Source organism: Vespula pensylvanica, chromosome 2 (assembly GCF_014466175.1).
Source record: "Vespula pensylvanica isolate Volc-1 chromosome 2, ASM1446617v1, whole genome shotgun sequence".
In the NCBI taxonomy this organism is placed as follows: Eukaryota; Metazoa; Arthropoda; class Insecta; order Hymenoptera; family Vespidae; genus Vespula; species Vespula pensylvanica.
This window is the reverse complement of record NC_057686.1, coordinates 10,337,093-10,359,149: the sequence shown is the minus strand read 5'-3', so window position 1 is coordinate 10,359,149 and position 22,057 is coordinate 10,337,093. Positions and strand designations below refer to the sequence as shown.

At 31.0% G+C, this 22,057-nt stretch overlaps 3 protein-coding genes across 14 annotated transcripts in view; 1 reads left to right on the top strand and 2 right to left on the bottom strand.

Moving 5' to 3' along the window:
* Positions 1-16,075, top strand: part of LOC122637648 (heterogeneous nuclear ribonucleoprotein 27C-like) — a 48,402-nt gene extending 32,327 nt beyond the window's left edge. For 3 of the 8 annotated variants that reach the window (XR_006329283.1, XR_006329280.1, XM_043829925.1), the window contains one exon: positions 419-2,075. Coding sequence is in view for 4 of the 8 variants with exons in the window: in XM_043829925.1 (XP_043685860.1) it covers positions 419-483 (65 nt within the window). In the remaining 4 variants the exon portion in view is untranslated. Of the gene's footprint in view, positions 1-418; positions 2,076-15,832 lie in introns of those variants that run through there. The other 5 variants (XR_006329282.1, XM_043829924.1, XR_006329281.1 and 2 more) reach the window with 4 other exon arrangements.
* On the bottom strand, positions 2,757-15,148 carry LOC122637645 (ankyrin repeat and death domain-containing protein 1A-like). 5 transcript variants are annotated; one of them, XM_043829916.1, is made up of 14 exons: positions 14,642-15,148; positions 12,538-12,722; positions 12,340-12,443; positions 12,148-12,246; positions 11,692-11,790; positions 11,163-11,414; positions 6,810-7,007; positions 6,171-6,269; positions 4,582-4,680; positions 4,384-4,482; positions 4,206-4,301; positions 3,893-4,127; positions 2,988-3,128; positions 2,757-2,897 (listed from the first exon to the last, which is right to left on the bottom strand). In XM_043829916.1, the coding sequence occupies exons 2-14, from the start codon at positions 12,635-12,637 to the stop codon at positions 2,812-2,814; spliced, it is 1,707 nt and encodes a 568-aa protein (XP_043685851.1). In that variant the 5' UTR covers positions 12,638-12,722; positions 14,642-15,148; the 3' UTR covers positions 2,757-2,811. The 5 variants fall into 5 exon arrangements, with proteins under 5 accessions (XP_043685851.1, XP_043685854.1, XP_043685852.1 ...); XM_043829919.1 differs by having other exon boundaries at positions 11,163-11,363; positions 14,642-15,123; XM_043829917.1 differs by having other exon boundaries at positions 2,988-3,116; positions 14,642-15,064.
* On the bottom strand, positions 15,297-22,039 carry LOC122637643 (neuroendocrine convertase 1-like). The gene is made up of 14 exons (XM_043829913.1): positions 21,635-22,039; positions 21,383-21,560; positions 19,432-19,536; positions 18,876-19,121; positions 18,633-18,779; positions 18,225-18,291; positions 17,858-18,129; positions 17,402-17,614; positions 17,219-17,319; positions 17,066-17,131; positions 16,849-17,001; positions 16,602-16,771; positions 15,815-15,948; positions 15,297-15,733 (listed from the first exon to the last, which is right to left on the bottom strand). The coding sequence occupies exons 1-14, from the start codon at positions 21,640-21,642 to the stop codon at positions 15,539-15,541; spliced, it is 2,055 nt and encodes a 684-aa protein (XP_043685848.1). The 5' UTR covers positions 21,643-22,039; the 3' UTR covers positions 15,297-15,538.
* Positions 22,040-22,057: the final 18 nt, after the last annotated feature.

Here is a 22,057-nt window from a genome sequence, read left to right as displayed (position 1 = left end):
CTTCTCTCTCCCCCATCTATCTCTCTATTTCACTTGTTCCTTTACTCTCTTCTTTTTCGAGAAGACAAATATTTTCGGCTGAAGTAGAGAAGATTCATCAGAATTTTTCTGCGTATTGAATTTTACGAAATCTGATTTCAAAAATTCGCACACATTTCTTTCCTATCGCAAAACGTAACGTAACGTAGCGTAATGTAACGTAACGTAACGTAACGTAACGTAACGTGACAAGAGAAACAGAAAAATGAATGAAAAATACTTTCATTGTAGAACTATCATCCTCTTCCAATTCCAATATCCACCCTAATTTTTTCCTTTGCTATTTTCTTTTTTTTTTTTCTTCTGTTAAATGTCATGCATTTGCAAGAGAACATAAACGAACGAACCTAATCCTTTGTTTTTTCCATTTCTGCCGTAGGAAGTTTATTTCCTAGACGTCCTGTTCATTTTTCTGACTGGATGATGCGAGGCTTGTGGACTTGAGGTAAAAAAGAAAGAAAGAAAAATAAATAGGAAAAGGAAGAAAGGAACAGAGAGCGCGCGATAACTATGCTTCAGCAAATTTTCTGCAGAAATGTCGCGTTTCTCTTTACTTTCTCTCTCTCCCTCTCCCTCTCCCTCCCCCTCCCTCCCTTCCTCCCTCCTTCTCTCTTTCCCTCTAATTCTGTTAAAATTGATCATTTCCTCTTCCCATATATTTCTTAATGCCTTAACTTGCTTTTTCCTTTCTTCATTTCCCTTTTTAATCTTCGCTTTCCATTTATCTTTATCTTCGTGCTATCATTCCGAAAGTGAAACGGAGTTCCTTCGTGTATTAGAATATAATTCAATGATTCTCATTGGCATATTTATACCCATAAGAGCAATAATCGACGACCGTTACGTTGAAAGGATTTGAAAAAGTTCAAAATATTCGTGTTGTGTCCTTCTCTAAAAATAAAAGAGAAAAGTAGGAAAAAAATATGATTCTATAGAGTCAGTGATCATGATTTTTTTCGTCCGTTGATATAGGTGATCAATATATATATAGAAATATAATAATTTTTGTATGTTAAGATGTCTGTTCGTTAAAATTAAAAAAAAAAACAAAATGAATCAAGCTTGAAATAGGATTATCAATGATACGTAAGAGATTACGATCACATATGTAAAACCGAAAAGAGTGTTTATGTCTTTGATATATTTATTACGAATTATTTCGAAACTTTATCGATTGATAAAAAATAAAAGAAAAAAGATATAAAGCAGCGAGAAAGAAGATAACAAACAAAAAAGAGTCACTAAACCGTGACCGATTGTTTGGTACGTACGTATATGTACAATGTACATATGTATGTATAATCTTTGGGGGAAATTGATTAAGAAAAATAGGAAAAAAAAATCGTGACGTAAGGCCCTGTCGAATTTTTCATTGGGTCGTACCATTGTAAATATATAAGTATTACTCAATTGAAATTTTCTACAGCCAGCCTTCTTCTTCACCTTACGTCGCGATTTTTTTTATGTTTCAGAATCTATTTCCCTTTCCGTACATCGTCAACGTCGTCGTCATCGTCAACCGAGCATCAATAAATCTACCTTGTATTTGCAAGCAAAACTCGATCGTGTCTGATAACAAGAAATTTATAAATAAACGAGCAAACAGACAACACACAAATATATACGCGCACGCATCACACAGAGACCGCGCGCGTAAATACCTTCCGTGTTAATAAATAATAATAATAATGACACCACCGACCTCATTGCACGTCATCGATGATATATATAATTATTATTATTACTACTACTAATTATTATTATTAATGCTAATACTTTATTATTAATATTATTATTATTATTATATTATTACTATTATCGTCATTAGTACTAATACTTTATTATTATTATTATTATTATTATTATTATTATTATTATTAATATTATTAATATTATTATTAATATTATCCAAAATATTTTGTTACAAATGATGCGAAAGAAAAAGCAAGGAGAGATTCGTTCTTCTGTAAAGTAATACAGGTAAATATATTCCACGCGATGAATATGAATAATAAACGTTCACATTTTAATAGAAACCACTTTCTTTTGTCCAATTTTTTTTATCATTATCCTTTCTTTTTGAAACTTGTCCTTATTGACCTCGATTTAATTATATTATATCGATCATTCAGTCTGCACTTTATCTTCCGACGAAGTGACTTTACTGTAACGATTTTCCATAAATCATACAAGATAAATTTGCGATATAAATTTATGAAATCCAAACAAATGTATACTCAGGAAACTAAGAAGATTATTTGATGGTAAGTATCTTTATGTATTTCTGTTGGAAATTGTCTATGTTTCTAAAAAATGACGCCAATCCTCATAATTGATGATATATACACAGATTGTGTGTGTGTGTGTGTGTGTGTGTGTTATATATACATTACTTTTGTTTAGTAAGTATTCCATTCTTAATTGATAAATTCGATGATAATCTTAACTTAACTAATAACGTGCTAAAGATAAATCGAACGATTCTCGTAAAACTTACAAGTAATAATGGTCTATTATCGATATGTATGAATGATTATATATATGTGTATATATATATACATATATATATACACACATATATATATATCGATTATACAAAGACTATTCGAAGTACATTGAATATCTTTCAAAAAACTCTTCGTTTTCGGTGAATAATAAGTTTTGTAAAAAGTGCGACATTTTTTATCAATAACGAACGATATAAGAATGGACGTAACAACATTCGATCATTATATTAAAACAATCATGATAGTTCTTGAATAGGGAGGATTTTCATACTATCAAGCATTCGTGACAACTCTGTTTGTTCGAATTCAATTTTGCGTCATTTTCCAGATTCGTCTGCTTTCGAATGGAATCTGAAAAAGATAAACAATAAGGCAATGTATCTTCTTTAATCAATTATGTGCGATTGTCTCTCTCTCAAAAAGAAATTTAACTTCTGTTACCAGCGACACTCTTCTTATCAACGGCTTGCAAAGCCTCGCACAATTCTTTGACCAATGGTGCTTCCGAATTTAATCCCGAGGCCCAAATCATCAACATCCGAAATCCGTGCTCCTTGTAACTCGAGGGTCCTGCGATCGCAACTTTATCGTCTTTTTTGCATAACTGTTCTTAGTTTATCACAATATTTTTCAACTTTTTTTTAACGCAGTCCGTGGATTATTTTCTATATTTATCTATATATTTATGTACTATAATATTTGATTTAAAGATATATTATGTAAAAGAAATATATATAAATAATATATCTTTATATATAATATTATACAATATTATATAATTAATATATTTTTATATAATTGTTATTTATTGAATTAGTATTTTAAGTAGATGATCCATATTTATAACAAAATATGTGTAAATTTGATCCAACCCAGACGCAATTCTGACATATAATTATTTATACTGATCAAAATATTTATATATACTGACTATTTATTTTACAAAACATTTACCATTAATTGATAAAATAATGATCCAAATAATAAAAGTATTTTTATATATTATATATTATATAATAATGTAATATATAATAATAATATATAAAGATATATATATACATATATATATGTGTGTATGTACACTATGTATACTATATATATATATATATATATATGTCACTATATTTATAATATCATAAAGATATAATATATCTCTAAATTAAATATCCAATAATTAATAAGATATATTTTCAAATAAATGATTATGCATCTATTATTGTGTTAAGTAATCTTAGCAATCCACGGTCCACCGATTGCAAAATATTGTTTAAAAATTAAATAAACAACACGTTTCTTTCTAATAATTCTCTTCTCATCAAAAGTAAATAAGGAAATTTGTTTAATACCAGTATATTGATGTTCGATAGCCTTAATTTGCTCATAACTAAAAGCCCAATGTAGAGCCAATTTCTTCCAATCTTCTGGTCCCAACTGCTTATACGCCAGCTTCCATAAAACTGATCGAATTGGTTCAGTAAGTGCACTGTTACTACTACACACGCTTCCACCCCGAGAACCTTCTCTCCAACGTCTTCGTGCTGGCGTTAATTCACGAACTTCCTTATCCGAATCTGAATTCTCCTAACAACAAACAAAGTAATTTATTTAAAATAAAAGAAAATATATAAATAAATTAGTGTAATTAGATAAAGAACTCACTGGTGTCGGGTAATCCAATCGTGCAGTTTTAATGATCATATCGACGATAGCTGTGAAACTACCCCTTGCTGCGATATAAAGCGGTGTTCGACCACTCTGAAAGATAATGACAACGAAGAAGATTAAAGAAAACAAAACGAAAAGAAAATTCTATATCGCAAGAGATCAATCATTCTACCTGTTCTCTTTGCTCGATATTCGCACCTGACGCGAGCAACAACTCGCATATGTCAGTGTGTCCCACTTCAGCTGCAATGTGTATCGGTGATTGCATTCTCTATATATAAGTAAGATAAACGTTGAAATGAAAAATGCATACTAGAAGACGGATATATATGTATATACATGTTTTCAATGATATTCTTTTACTACCTACCAAGTTCAAGCAATTAAGGTCAACACCTTTGTTTATCAATATTTCCACTGTGTCCACCTCATTATTTTGGCACGCCAAATGTAATGCAGTATTTCCATTCTGTATATGTATATATGAAAGAAAAAAAATTAATGTATATACACGTAATTGTTTATTTCGTTCAATATAAATATATTTTATATTTATACATTATGTATAAATTTATTTATATATATTTATATTTATATATACATATTATATATATATGATTATATATATACATATATATATATACCCCATTTGAAATTTTTCACGCAATTATCTCTCAAACTATTTATTATAGAAAAAATGTTTCAATCAAAATTTATTTTGTTATGAGGATGATTTCTTGTGATGAGCATAAATTTTGTCTACGTGAATGTATCCCCGGGACTTCATTGTGATTCTTGTTTTTTTAAATGGAATTATATATTTTTCCGTAATTAAATGTTTAGCTCATTACATGACGAATTAATCGATCTAGATATATTTATCTTTCAATGTAAGATCATTTATTACCATTCAAAATTTATTTTCATTGTACATCCAGAAATTCTTCCTTATCTCCTGTATTCAAAAAGATAATCCTGAATGTCAATACAATGATTTACTCTATCACTAAATGATAATTCTTTTAAAAGTTACTTTGTTGGCAGACATTCGAAGCGATTCTTCATATTATTAAAAGTAGTGAGTTCTTCCCAAAAAACTTGAGCCGTCGTAAAATAAATCGCTATCGAAAGGAAGAACTTGTTATACGAATTGTAATAATACTAACTTTTTCAATTACAATATATATATATAACAGCAAATATCCTGTATTTGAAAACAAGAATATCGATTAATCGCATCATTAATATGATTTCGATTCGTTTGGAGATCAAATCGGCGAAATACTTCACTAAACAAAATTTTATGAATATTCAACAAAGTTTTAAATAGCAATAAAAGATTTTGGATAACATTGAAAGACCAACATATTATAAATCGATGAAATCGTCAGGAAACGGGTTACACATCTAAGTGAAACATAATTCCATTAAAAAGAAAAACAAGAGTCATCTTAAAATCTCAGAGACATGTCCACCTAGATTTGTAATCGTTACAAGATGTTTCCTTCGAGACAAAATATGTTCTGCTTGAAGTATTTTTTCGAATAACGGATAATTCAGAAAATAATCGTGTAAAACTTTATATGCAACACTTTATATATGTTTTATTATATGCTTTATATATATTTGTTATATATATTTTATATATTTGTAGCTATAAATATATAAAAAAATATTATGTTAAATAAATGTGATATTAACATATTTATTTAATAATTTATATAATAAAAATTTAGATATATAATAAATATAATAAATATTTATGTATATATAGGGTTTCAATTATTAAATATTTATTATTAATAATGAATTTATTTAATATCTAAATTTTCATATACAGTTTATTTTTTGGCCTAAAAAATGCATCGTTTCGTATTAATAAATTTAGCACTCTACTTGTTCAATAATTTTAGTTATTTTATTTGTTTAAAATATTGATTTTCATTTCTCTTATCTTACCTTGCACTGTTTGTTCAAAATTGCACCATTTTGTATGAGTGAATCCAAGATACCCTTGCAACCGTGGCTCGCTGCTAGGTGAAGCGGAGTGAAACCCATCTGAGAAGTTTTATCATGATACCGAGTCTAATGTTTCTCTCCTCTCTTTCTCTCATTATCTTTTTCAATAAAGTCAAAAGATTGCAAGTAACTTTTATATATTAATATATAGAGTAACGATTGATTAAGTATATTGATAGATAAAGTAACTATCAATTAAAATTAGAAATATTAAAGACAATAAAAATTACTAGAAACAAATTAATAAGAAAAACTATAAATATTAATCAAACTGAATTTATGAAAAATTTTAAAAATTGAAGAAATTTAACATATAAGGCCATAATGTCATTTTTTTCTTTTAATTCGTTCAATAAATTCTCTCTCTCTCTCTCTCTCTCTCTCTCTCTCTCTCTCTCTCTCTCTCTCTCTCTCACTCACTCCTTTCATTCTCCCTCTTTCTCTTTCTTTTCTTTTTTTTTCTTTTTTCAAAGTAAATAGTAAAAAATTGAAAATAAGAACGAATTAACGAGTTAACAATAAACATGAATCGATTGGACGTACAAGCTGAATTATTAATGAAATCAATTATTGATATACCTGATCGGTCAACTCGGTATTTGCCCCAGCTTTCAATAGAAGTTGAACCATTTCAATCTGCCTCATTCGTGTCGCTACATGAAGCGGTGTATTTCCTTCATTGTCCTGAGCGTTCACGTTCGCTCCTAAGCCAATCAAAGCCTCCACGGCTTCCAAATGTTCCTCCGAGCAAGCACAATGTATCGGTGTTTGTCCTATCTGAAAGATCGTTCGTTAAATAAAGGTGATGAACGATCTTTAAAAAAATGTTTTAATTTATAAGAATCCATAAATAGAGTTACAAATTTGAAAAATGTAAATCATCCTAATTTAATTTTTTAATTAAATTATTTATTTCAATTTATCATATCCAATTTATTATTTATTCTTGTTGTTGTTGTTATTTCTGTATTTCTTCTCAAACTTGTGTCTAGTTAGGAATATGAAATCATACGAGCCGTAGTCAAGCGTATTTTCTCTATGGCTGTTTGTTTATAGAATATTTAGAAATTTTCTTGTGATTGTACAAGTATCCAGGATTATTGATTTTTGTAACTGTATTTATGTGTTTGAGCGTAGTTGTAGTGTGCGAATGTATTGATGAATATTATATAGTATGACTGTGATTGACAATATGATCGAAATTATTTCAACTTTTTCTTGATGCCATAACTCTCTGATTTTCTCAATCAATTGAACCTATTTTTCTATTTTCGTCCCTGTTGTGTTATTTTCTTTCATTTATGGATTAATGTGGTTTATTGTGTCGGTATTATTTTGTCAGTAGTGATGCTTCTATTTCTATTGTCTTACATTTATCGTTTTTTAGTTCATTCTGCGATGTGCATTTGTATATGGATGTGTACTGTTGTATGAGTCATGTCGGCCAACTCTTGATGAATGATTTTCGCTACGTTATCGTGTCTTCTGATGTATTCTGTGTTCTTCATCATATTCGCCTGTGATATGATCTATTGTTTCTACTTGTTTGTATAACTTAGATTTGTTTATCCTTATATTGAGATCTTTGATAATATATCTATCATTATTATGATTATCGTTGTTGTTGTTGTTGCTGTTACTATAGTTGTTATTTTTGAGTATATTTTTCTCAAATACCAAAAAGCCCAGATCTTTAAAGAATTTATGAGAACTAATTTAACACAAAGAAAGATTGTGAAACATTGCAATGGAAAGTGTATTATTTTTATTAAAATGAAAATTAAAAAAATTAAAGGACGTAACTCCCATGCGTTAGAAGTGAAACTTTTATCGTTATTTTTATAAATGAAAAATTTTTAATTTTTTTTAATGTGAATAAATTTTAGGATATTAGGATTAGGAAATGATAATTCAGTATATAAATTAAATAAACATAACGTAATCAAATTAAATATTTAAATCTTTATTCACATCAATCTCCATCAATTCATACTTTAAGAACGAAATTATGGTCTTATGATAACTAAAATAAGATATAAATATTTTCGACTGTAAATTGTCTAAATAGCATTCAAATATTGTATCAATTATAGCGTGCGACCTGATAGGAGATTTTTTTCTATCAGTATTTAATTTTAAATTGAATTTTTCCTCTAAGAATGCGATCAGTGGTTGTACTTCTTCTGGACAAAAACTGATGTTGAAATCATCACTGAAAATCATTGATAATTTGTCCAAATTTCTTCTTAATAATTTTACATCCTCATTAGTGTATAACAGCAAGACTTCATAAATAAATGCAATATTTTCATTGACGTTTTTGTTCGACGATATGTAAATGACGATCATGAGAATCGTTTATCCATTATCCAGTTGACATTGATCATGTAAAAAGATCACTAATCCCTGTAGAAATCCATTGAATTAATTTGTTCTAAATTCAAATCCTTGTTATGAGTCATAACAATCATCACATCATTTGCATTGTTGTAAATCGTTATCTCAATTCTCATATTTAAACGTTTAAATTGTACAACACAACCAATATTATGAATGTTTATTCCTATTTTATTCTTCAGTCATGTTTCTGATAATAGCAAGAAGTTACATTATCAGAGAGCATTGATAAGTTGCATCATTGATCGTTGCATCACTGTCTCGTTCATGTTTGCAGACTAAGTCCATAGACTTTAACAATTAAATGAGCAAAGTGAAAGGCCTCTTTTGTCCATCATAAAATCGATTAAAACTGTCCAATGTTAATAATCAATTAAGATTCAGTTACTCAGTTAATATGATGAAATTTTAGATTATCATCTTCTGTAACGATATAGTATCCATTGATGTGAGTATTTCGTGATAAAGTTACATACTCCACCGTGATTATGTTTTGCTGTATTCATAAATAACCTAACTGAAAATATCTCCTTGAGATTTGTGAATAGCGATGATTAAGGCAGATACTAGATGTTCGTCTTCCTAAAGGCACTGTTGTTCGACTCAAATTGTTTGCCTCGATGTAAGCAGTACGAATACATTCGGTACTCTTTTGTTATATCATATTAAAACTAACAAAATTTCACAATTTTCGACAAATACTTGTCAACACATTATACTGCAAAAGCGTTCAGTACATATACAGCTAGTACCGAGCGCACAAGTTTGTGACGTGTATGAAGCAGAGAGAATAGGAACATTCCCCTCTCTTTTCACTTTCGATTTCTTAGGAAAAGCTTTTCACTTTTTGTTCCGCCCAAGTAAACTTACGCTACCGTGGTTAAAAAAGTTTCACTTTAATAAATCACTAGGCTATTGTGTTATAATATAGATTGGTCTGTCTGGGCTATTATTGATTTGACACAACGGACATCTGCCATATCCAGAATTTTTAAATCCATAACAAATTGGCAGATTATGATTCGTTATTCACTAAATAGACCCGCTTTGCAGATAGGCAACGTAGATGTGAGCAGCTAAAAGTGTAGAGTCTGTTCAACGATACGAGTCAGTAAACAAATGCACGTAATGGGAACATGATCAGATCAGGAATATATTCACAATCTTTAAATATTGTAACATTTTTCGGACAAAAAGTTAAAACAAGTCCTAAAAGGGACTTACGTGAATACGTTCCTGAATTCAACAATTGACCAGTTTATTAACTGGAGTCCCATGCATTTATCACGTGCTTAACGCGCATTTTGTTTATGTCTCCTGATTCATCTCGTTAAACAAATTATAGAGCTGTGCTGCAGTTTCACTGAGGCTACTTCCAGCCTTTATGATTTTAACATTTTCACCCTTCGAGCATATATGTACTCCACTTTAACCGGTCGGCTAAGGCAAGCCAGAGATAAGGATCTTTATAAGTCCTCAGAAGCACTTGGGTCCGTGATGTCGCCAATCACCAACTCGCCACAAGCTGCCCTGCGGTTATTATTATTATTACTGTTATTATGATAATTAAATTTCAATCCCAACAAATATCGATTAATTCTTGTAAATTAGAAATATCTTTCAAGAATTCCAACATTCAATTTTGGAAAGCTTGATTTTTCTGGAAAGCACTCAATTTTTTTGAGAAGCATTCAATTTTTCAAAGCTTGATAATACTTGAAAGAATTCCAACAAGAAGATAGTAAAAACATTCTCAATTTTCTCGAAGCCTGTCGAACATCAACATACTGTTAATAAAACGTCAGAAACGATCAATACGTCGATTAAAATTGATTATCTTGTGTTATTAAATGAATATGCTTGTATGTACGTTGAGTAGTGATAAATTAAAGTCAAAATTGAATTATGCACATAGATACACATATACATTCGCTATAACATGCACTCGAGATGGAACTTGACTCATGGGAGATGAAAGTTATTTCCCGGCTAAGGATGTTCTGTGATCGACGTTCAAAAAAAGATCTACTTCTCTGGTAGTGGAATAGAATAATGGTTCAACCTGACCTACTTATAACCGACTAAAGCTAATCAAACAGATCAAAGGATACACGTTACATTACAATCTCGATGCCTTGAAGAGAAACGATACACTTGCTTTGAGACTAACAAAGATTAAAAATGTTTCTAAATGAATTTCTACAAATTTTCTTGTCATTTTATTTTTGTCTGTAATTATAACACGGTTTTAACAAAAATATTTCAAATAAATCAATATCTGAATTTTCTTGTTTTTTTTTTTTTTTTGCTTTTTATAATAATAACATATTAAAAAATATATATATTTCTACATAAATAAGTACTAATTTTCTTGTGTTTTTTCTTTTTATAATAATAACACGTTTCTGCAAAGGAACGTCTCTAAATGAATTAGAACAAATTTTCTTGTATTTTTTTCTTTCTATCCGAGTTTCTATGAAAATAACAATTTCCTTCCTAAATGATTATGAAATAAGAAAGTAAAAATATTCTTACCTTATCCGTTGCATTCAATTCTATTCGTGGAATGTTACATATCGCCGATATTACGCCAGGATGACCGGCGACAGCTGCATGATGTAGAGCAGTTGCACCAGTGTAATCCATTGCATCTCCGTTCAACGATTCCACGGCTTCCGCAAGATATTGCACGACATTGACGTTGTTGCCCCGAGCACCACACATTAGTAAAGTGTACTGTTTCTGTGACAAACACAGACAGAAAGAAAAAAGACGACTTTCTTTCTCCTATTTTTATCGAATGAAAAGTAATAATAATACAAAACAAAAACATAAACATACAATGATACGAAAATAAAATGAATACAAATACAATTAAATAATATAACAAATAACATAAAAATTGATCGATTAGAAAATACAGTTAAATATAAATATAAAATACAATGAAATAACATGACAAATAATTAATAATTGATCGCTCATAAAATACCAATAAAAAATTCAATTAAATAATATGACTAACAATTAAGAATTAATCAAATTATTCATCTTTATTGGCTACCTTGTTAATTGCAGAAACATTAGCACCAGCATTGATCAAAACTTTCACAGCATCCTGGTGTCCGTACCATGCAGCCATATGCAATGGGCGCATACCATACTGAAAGAAGCAGTATTTAAATTTCTATAACATTCAAGTTATGAGAGAGATCGTATAACTCCAGGTGTCATGAAATTTTCCAGCTGTATTTTGCACGCTTCTGAAAGTACCGTTCATTGTTCTGGAGTCATAACCAGTTTTAGTCGTACTACGTATGAATAAATTAGTACGTCTTCTGACTTCGAAGTTTAATACGGAAACCGATATAAACGCGAAACTATGTTAGACACAATTATACTATTCTAATTTTAATGTTCTAATCAATTTTATGCGATAGAGAACACTCTTGTAAAATTGATGACACGTGATTATCAATTTATACACATAATACGTTGTTAATCTATAATGTTAATCTACCTTATCTTTCGCTTCAATGTCACATTTCGCTTGAATCAGCATCTCGATGATTTCCGTGTTCCCTCTCGAAGCCGCCCAATGAATAGGCGCACGACCATACTACAAATTTATCGTTAAGAAACTCGTTTGTTTATTTTAATCTATTCATTTTGCAAACGTTTTTAATGTTAATGTTATATTTCAATGTCTTACGTTATTTCTTGAATCAACGTCGACATCTTCCTTCAGCACCTTTGCGACTGATTCCGCTTCGTTTTTTATCACGGCCTCGTGCAATAGAAGATCGTTTTTGAGTACTTGTTGATTAGATTAAAAAGAGAACAAGAAAGTCATTGAAAAGAAAAGAAAAGAAGATTGCTCTTTTATTTAATTCTCTTTCCGATAACTTACTTCGCGCCATTTTCTCATTCAAAACTTCATTCTCAATCGCCTCGCTAATGTTTAAAGGCGTGGGAATTTTTCCCTTCGATGCTTCTTCTTTGTCCATCATTTCCTTCGTTTCTCTCGTTATTTCTTTTCTTATTTTCTTCCTCGCGTCGGTCTCGATAAAATAATTAGGCGGACGTAAAAGTATTCTAAGTCGTTACACGAAAAGAAATTGAATCATGACGATCAAAATTTCCAAAGAGAACTATATATACATATATACATATGTATGAATGAAAAGTGTGTTTTAAAAAATGATAAAAGTTCACTTTTTCGAGATATGTCAAAAAGCTTCCGCATATTTCAATTTATTTGAAAATATTTATAAATATGCATAAATGATGCAGCGAGTGCTATTCGCATCATTTCCAAAGTATATATACAGGGTATAGTATTTAAATAAAATTTAATAAATAAAATATGTCTCTAAAGAGAACTGTTTCATAAAAATGTAAGTTTTTCTATCACTTTACTTAACTTTTCTAAAAATATTATCGTACAGAACTATAAGTAAAATCAAACATTAAGGTTTTTCTATTTAATGTTTCATCCTCTGTATCTGTGTGCGCGCGCGTGTGTGTGTGGTGGATACATACATACACACACACATACACATAATATATATCATGTGAAAGACGCTCTCGTACCACTGAGATAGAATTACTTAATAAATGGAGAAGAACGAATGAATCGCAAGAGAACTACTGTCATAGATCGTTTTGAATTTGTGGTAGTAAGAAAAGACAGGGGAAGTAACTGGATAGAAAGGAAAGGTAAATCGTAGAGAACGCGTTACGATGCCTAGCACGATGTGATGGAAAAATGACGAAACTTCTCGACACGTTCGAAACTGGAATGCGAAGAAGAAAAAATTGCTTCTACGAAATATCTTGACCTAATTGTAGATATCAATAAGTTATTTTCTATAACATGCATCAAAATAAACAATTTCGAATTTTAATGTTTTTTTATTTTTTTATTTAAAAAAAAAATAAAATATATATGTATTTTTAGTTAAATTTGTTAAACGGAAGTTGAGAATCGATAGACGATCAAAGAATTTTTTAAATGTAGAGAAATTAGAAATGACATCATTCGTGATAGAAATATCTGAATTTACGTTGAAACGTCATGACAGAGATTTTCTCTGTATCGGAAACTCGTAATATTACAAAAATTGGCCGGGAGCAATATTTTTCCTTTGCCGTTGAAATAACTTTCTCTCTCTCTCTCTCTCTCTCTCTCTCTCTCTCTCTCTCTCTATGTCCGTCTCTTTCCCTCTCTCCCTCTCTCTATCTATCTCTTTCTTTCTCCCTCTCTCTCTCCGTCTCTCTCTTTCTCTCTCTCTCTTTCCCTCTCTCTTTCTCTCTCTCTCTCCTTCTCTCTTTCTCTCTGAAATCGAGGTAAACGCGCTTTTCAACAACGTGTAAGGAAAAAATTTTTCCTTTCTCTACATCTTTCCGTAGCGATGTAACGACGTACAGTGAAAGCACTCCAATATATACAGTGTATATGTACCCACCCACCCAGAATTGTACACATACTCGCACACAACATACATTATTTCTACTCGTGCTATATACACGAAGCTTTACAGTGCTTATTTACGGTTCAGAAGAAGTGAACAAGGAAAAGAAAAAAGAGTAGAAGAAAAAGAATGAAAATTAAGAAATGAAAGAGAGACTTAGATAACGTCGAATGTAAAAGAGAAAATATAAACAAAACAAACGAATATTTAACTCGGATGAGAATTTTATTTTTGTCGAAAATGAAAAAAAATGAAGATGTTTAATCGCTTTGGTAAGCTGAACAAATGGCTGTATTGAAAGAAACAAAGAGAAAGAAAGAGAGAGAGAGTGTTGTACGTACGCGCGCGTGCGTGTATGTGTGATTCGTGCGTCGTGCGTACGTGCGTGAGTGTGTGTGTGTGTGTGTGTGTGTGTGTGTGTGTGTGTGTGTGTGTGTGTGTGTGTGTGTGTGTGTGTGTGCATATGTTGTTCGTGTGTGTGTATGATATTTGTACAACAGAGAAGGAATTAATTAGGTTTTATATTCAAAACGAACGAACCTTTTCGTGTGTCCTCGACTTCAAGAACATTAGAACTCTCTTCATGAATGTTACACGCCCTTTTTCGTATCTGTTTCGTCTTTTTTTTGTATTATCTCGACTCGATATGATATAATGATCAATCATCTTACAAGATCTCTTCAAAAAATTCAGGAAAACCTTTTCGACGATAGTTTTTTCTTGGAATATCGACGAATGTATTTCAAAATGTTAATGATTAATCAACCACAGAAAAGGAACAAGGACGACAAACAACACCAGAAACGAACGTTACGTTGACGTTTTATTTTTAGACACGTCATGATGCACGCGAACGTCGACATTCACGTTACGAAGGGCAACATGCTACTGGTCAAATCAACCCCATTTCACCCCCGAGCCAGTCGCATTGTCAGGTCGACGGCAGCGCTGCCACGTGGTATTTTCGTCCACTATTTCGAGGGCAAATTTACTAGAGAAAAATGACCTTTTTTATGGTCTTGACTTCAATTTTAACGATCCTATCAAGCTCGTAACTAAGTTCGTTCATTTTTTATTTATCATTCTTATCAACGATCTTGTCATTCTGGAAATATACGAATTTTCTGTTTTGAGAATTATGATATATCCAAAATAACGATTAGATTTTTTATTCTAGGAGACAATTTTTCCTTTCTTCTTGTTCTTCTTTTCGTTTTTATTTTTTTATTTTAATTAAATAGTTTCTTTTTCGAAGATTCAGCGTTACAATTCATTTAAACGAATATGAATGCGTTCATTCCCACTCCAACGGAGATATAAATTCTGCAAGAGAGCGAAAGAAGGGATGAGAAACATGGATTTAAATTTAATTCGGTCAAACGTTCGATCGACTTCCGTTCGAAAGATCGAGTATAAAGAGCCGACGTAGTTTTCGTTTTACCAAAGGTTTGCTTTTTTCCTTTTTTCTTCGTCCGTTCGAAAAGCACTCATTTTACTCATGACTTTCCGTTTGCGATTGTATTCACGATCGTAAATTTTCGACTCGTATTCTCGATAATGCGGAAGCCGTTTTGTACCGTGAAGAATTAATTTTAATTCCCTGATTGTACCATTGTATCTCGTTGAGCCAATCTGTAAGAAAAAGATTAAGATCGATGTTTTTATCTAATTTTGTGTAAAATGTATAATTATTATGAATTATACTTATGTAACCTTGTCGAATATGTGTAGGATCCAAGTACCATGAGGATCTTCGCCCCAAGAAGCCACGGACATGAATTTCCATTTGTTGAAACCTTCAGAAGAATCATCCAATTTTCTCGGACCCAATAATTGTACTTTCGTACCTTTAACGAATTAAACGAAAAAATAATATTTGTCGTATCCAAGTATAAATGGAGTAAATTTATTTCTGTTTACTACGAATAAAGTATTCCGAGATTATATAAGAAAATGAAATACTTGTCGTTTTTATCTCTCTGTTCGCTCTTTCAAAAAAACTTCTTTTCTAAAATGCTCTTCATCGTTATGTGAGAGAGCATGGTACATATACGTGTGTGTGTGTATCCACCAGAATTATTATGAAATCTAATGATTTTTTCAAAAAATACTGGGACGGGTCAATTTTGTTTCCGAGAGAGACAGATTCTTATCATAAATTCACTTATATAGGTGACAAAAATATATAGATGATAACACATCTGAAAAATCTTAAATCATAACAGGGGTAAATGGCATATCACTTAAAAAGTCTTTTAATTTTCTTAACAATGGTGTTATTTTTTGAAAATAAGGGATTAGCCCAAAATGAATAAATTTATGGTAAAGATCGAAAATTTTTCCTTTCGAAAACAAGAATAGTTTGTCTTGATGCGTTTCGAAAAATTCATTAGATTTTTTTCGAAAAATTATTAGAATAATTCTGGTGAACACTTTTCCTTAGGACACTCTGTATGTATACTCGACTGCGTCTGCGATACATATATATATATGTATATACCTGACGGCGCAATCAAATACATTTCCAAAACCCCACGACGAGTATATTCGAGATTCACCTCAATCTCGACGTGCTCTAAAAAACCTATCTCATTTCCGTTACTCGAACATTTGTTGTTTGCTTCAAAATATAATGTTTTAACCACTCCGTGAATCAATCTCCTATCCAATCTGTAGCAAATTGAAACAAAATTTTTAATGTACAAACTACGAGTTTAACAGTCGTTAATAGATTATATTATGCTTACACAAATTCCATGGGGACTTCGCATATGTTCTTCTCAGGCACGTTCGTCCAATTACGTGCGAAATTCACGAGGGCGTACGCATTCATAAGACCAAAACCGAAATGTAAATTGTACCAAAACCCTGCTGCATTCTTTAACCATCCAGGATTTTCACTGAAAATTATAAAATTCCGAGAAATTAGCGATGTCCTTTGAAAAGTTCTTTGTTTATTCTTACTTTAATGATCTATACTCAGATGTCCAAACGATCAGATGTTGAATGTCCCTCCACGTTAAGTTTTTGCTATAAAATTACATAAGAACTAAATTCGGGAAAAATAATAAATAAATAAATAATTATTAAGATAGTTATTTTTATCGAAGCTCGTACTTCGCTTGAAGAGCAAGAGCTAATATACCAGCTGCTAAGGGTGCAGAAGCAGAAGTGCCAGTGTGTTTAGTTGTACAAGTGTTTCGTAGATCAGTCGTCGCCTAAAAAATTTATATAAAGACATGCACTATTATAAATATGTAGTACAATTTGTTAATCATAAATTCGACTCGATATACTCACGATCATTTGATCTTGATACGCTCCACTGCTATACGTGGTCGCTAATATCGCAGGACATTTTTCACTGTACCAAGGAGATCGACCAGTTTGACTTGCCGATCCAATTGCCACGGTATATATACTACCAACGTAACCGTCACATCCACAATTATCATAGTTTGATCCACCGTTACCCGACGCCCATACGTATATACTACCTTTACCATTTCTTCCCTAAAATAAATCATCATAATATTAATAGTATAATTTATCGTGTATCTCTAAATACATTTCATGTATCTAATAAAGAGATATTTATTTTAGTAATAAAAACGACATATTTTTCATGCGTTATTTCAATTACATTTTAATATCTTTTGTAAGATAAGATTGATCTAAATTATGAATTTCACATAATGATATTATATTCATGATCGTTATCACTAAATAAATCAATAAATTCTTTTTTATTGACACCTTACTGATACCACGATCGATCGCTTCTTTCGCGAGTCTTCCAGGAGCTTCCAAACTTTTTCCATCGTCCGGTGGTCCCCAGGAAGCCGTATAGATATCAACGATTTCCGGCTTGAATCCAAGTGCTTCACCCTCGACTCGATCGTTCACAAGACCATCGAGTAATTTGATTCCACCTATGGACGCTTCGAAAGCCACACCAACTCCACACTTTCCATTATTTGCTTCCATTGCTATTTCACCGGCACATCTTGTTCCGTGGGCGTTTGCTCCTAAAAAATTCAAAAAATAAGAAAAAGAGAGAAAGGGAGAGCGAATCTCTAAAGTTATCATGGATGAACACACGAGGAAAATCGATTAGAGATACCCGTGGCTTCGTATCGTGGCATTGGATCGTTGCTACCTTCGTTCACGTTGTAACTGATATCCGGATCCTGAAAATAATATATCGAAAGTTAGATTTCTGTAACGTTGCGTAACTTTCGACTCATATAGTTTTAATAATATCCAAAAGTTAGATTGCTAAGTATAAGTGTAATTTAGTATAGCATAATATAGTTGTACTAGTATAAATTATGCTTTCTATAGTACAATTATGGTAATATATTATAGATTATACTTAGTATAGTATAGTTTTACTACAAGTTTTACCTTATATGATTTTTTCTTTATATGGCACTAATTGTTTATATATTAAAAAAAAATAGATTATAGAGACTTTAAACCTTATTATTTAAAATCGTGAAATGATTTGAGTTAATTCAATTGTTCTTACATAATTATTACGTAAATCATCATGATCGTGTTCCAGGCCATCGTCTAAAACGGCGATTCTCACTCCACGTCCAGTCACTCCCAACTCATAAACTGGCAACACGTTGAGATCTAATTTTGGAAGTTTCTTGCTCGTCCTAGTATCTTGCTATAACAAAAATTAATTTAAATCGAAATAATTTCAATAAAAATATATAAATTAATGCTTGAACAACGCTATTTAGCGTATTTGTGTCATTATTACCAAATACCATTCTAAGTCCCAAAGCTCATCGTTAAATAAAGCTTTGCGATTTAGATTATATGTATTCGTCAAATAAACAGATGGATGTTTTCTCTCATCGCCCTCGATCGTATTCGATAATATTCCATATAAACTCCATGGGAGACGTTTTTCTCGCCTCAAAGGTTTCTCTGAATCAAATATCAATGGAGACACGTAGTCACGTTTCTCTCGACGTACGATTTTCTGCTGCTCGGCCCAACTGATCTACGAGATAAAAAAGTATTATATCAGTTTTCAAGATTTATTAAGAAAATATTTCTTTCGTTAAATATATGTATACCTATATATATATATATATATATATATATATATATATATATAATATACCTACATATACATTGCTACATATAATATAATATAATTCTTAGCAACAATAAGTAAAATAACATAAAATATCTTTCCCGACATTCATGATTGCTACAAGAATCGTCATAAACTATCACGGAAGAAATTTAAGAAGATAGTAAATGAGAAGAAAAAATGAAGGAAAAATAATAACGCATAAAAAGGTCACCCTGGAGCTCGAATTAAAGGTTGCCGTTGACGAAACGTAGCCTCTTTTCTTTTGACCTGGTTTATCATTCTTAATCCATATATACGTGTCTTCGAATCCACGAACCTATATAATGAAAAAGTTATAAATATACAAATGAAAAATACATAATTTTATAAGAACGTCGAGACTTCTTAATATTCATTATTTATTTTTTTAATTTTAATATTATAATTATTAGATATTCGATATTAAATTTTCATCGATTTAAACAAGCAGGAACGAAAGGAAAAAAAAGTCGATTTAATTGTGAGATTAAATGCCACCCTCGCACCCTTCTTTCATTCTGACGTTATAAGTGACGTCAATAGAACATGACAAGGGGCGTCGCAACGTTTTCGCCCTTCGTACTAAGAAAAGGGACGCTTCGACCAGGATATCATGCGAACACAGTTGGTATATCGAACGAACGTGTCTTTTGGAGAGAACTAAGGGAACTCGAAGTGGGGTATTCAATGTGTGTTATTATTATACGATGCCACGTGGTTCCTTGTCCTATCGTTCTTATATGGGATCCATATGTGTCGTCTTACGATCACCAAAAGAGGTGTTAGGGAACATAATATGATATACGTGAGAGAGAGAGAGTAGAGAGAGAGAGAGAGAGAGAGAGAGAGAGAGAGAGAGAGAAAGTATAAGCAACCCTCTTATAACACGATATTCTGAGAACACAGTAAAAAAATTACGGAATACCTTTCTATAATACGGTACTCTGAAAACACAGTAAAATAACTACGTATATCCTCCTATAATACAGTACTCGAAAATACAGTTTTAATATAATATATATAAGTTATTATAAATTATATAATATATATCATACATTTACATGACACACACACACACACACATATAATTTCTCTTTAGTATAAAAATTGCATAAACCGTCCGATAGCAAGCATTGCATAAAATAAATGAAATCCATAGCGTGATGCAATGGTTAGTACAACGACTTGAATTTCAACATTTCTAAAAATCACAGATAAATACCCTTATCAAAGCTGAACTTTACAATCGAATTATAATACAACTTTCTAATGACTTGAATTTGTGACATTTTTATTTTATCTACTTTATTTTAAATTCTTGAATATCTTTTTTATATTTCATTTATATTTTTAAATTATTAAAAATTCTTGAATCGCATCCAAATTATGTTTCATTTAAGCAGGTCAAATTTGACATGAAACGAAATCCCAATTTTTTTTATAATCCTGAAGTATCTTATAACAAGATTTTCATATAATACGAAACGTATTCGCCTTATTTGTATTCGTAACTTCTTATAACAGAGTAGAAATTAATCGTATTCCGAGGGTTGCCTGTAAAAATACTACTACAATTCTAATTCTCCCTTATTCTACGATCTCCTCGAAACTATCAAGATCCTATCTCATCTATCTTCACTCCTAATAATCATTGATTTCTATCCAATCGTGCTTAGCCTTTGCGAAGAATTTCAATGAATTGAATACGAAATAATCTAATAAAAATTGGTTTACTTTAATGATTGGTCGAATAAAATCGTCCAATTTATTTTTCCTCTTTCTTCAATTAAATTTGTTTCTTCTCCTTTTTTATTGCTTAAAAATTGCATTAAAAATATATTCAATATCGTAACACGAAAGGAACATTAGATTTATCGTTGTCAACGTACGTACGAATCAACCTATGTTTGGCAAGCACTTAAGATTAGATTGATCCTCCTCGGATTATTACCGGAACGGCTGCTACTAACAGATGTCACGTACACATAGATGATCTCATCGTAATATCGACGAATATTTTTTTAACGTGATGATATTATGACGTTTATGAATAACATTATTTAATCATTTCTCCAAGATCTAGAGATTCCTTTATTGATATATATGATATGATTGATATGATTGATATAACAAACGATATTTACCGGGCCAAGATAAGTATAATCGAATCGTTTTGCCAGCAGAGATGCTACATCCGCACCACCATTGATTCGCAAAACCCATTCGTTTTGATAATTTCCGGCGTTAACATAGACATATGTAAGAATAGTAATAGCAAACTTAATTAGTATTAATCGCTGAATAATGGTATGATTAAACAATCTGTAAAAAAGGAAAATAAATTATTGATAAATTTATCATACCTAAAGACAAAATACATTAATTATTATACGAACCTGTCCATTAATACAATTGATTAAAAATCAGTAGATATATTTCAATAACACTTTAATTATTTCTAAGAAAAATTAAACTTCACACTATATTCGTATCGAAACATATGTAGTCACGAAAACGAAGTTACTAAGTTAGTTAGCAAAATGATAATGGCAGATGGCCGAACCGATGCGTGTGAGTATTAGCTGGGATCTGGCTGTACCCTTATGGAAACTCACGCATTTGTCTCTCCATTTTATCCGCAAGGTTGCTTTGGTGGAAAAATATTTCGATAGGATGAGATTGATATTCTAAAATAGGATACACGTACATGCTTACATATGCATAAATACGTATTATACAGGGTGTTTCCTTCAACTCTCAATATAGGAATATCTCGTAAGGAACATATTTATAAAATTTCGAAAGAATAAAATAAAAAA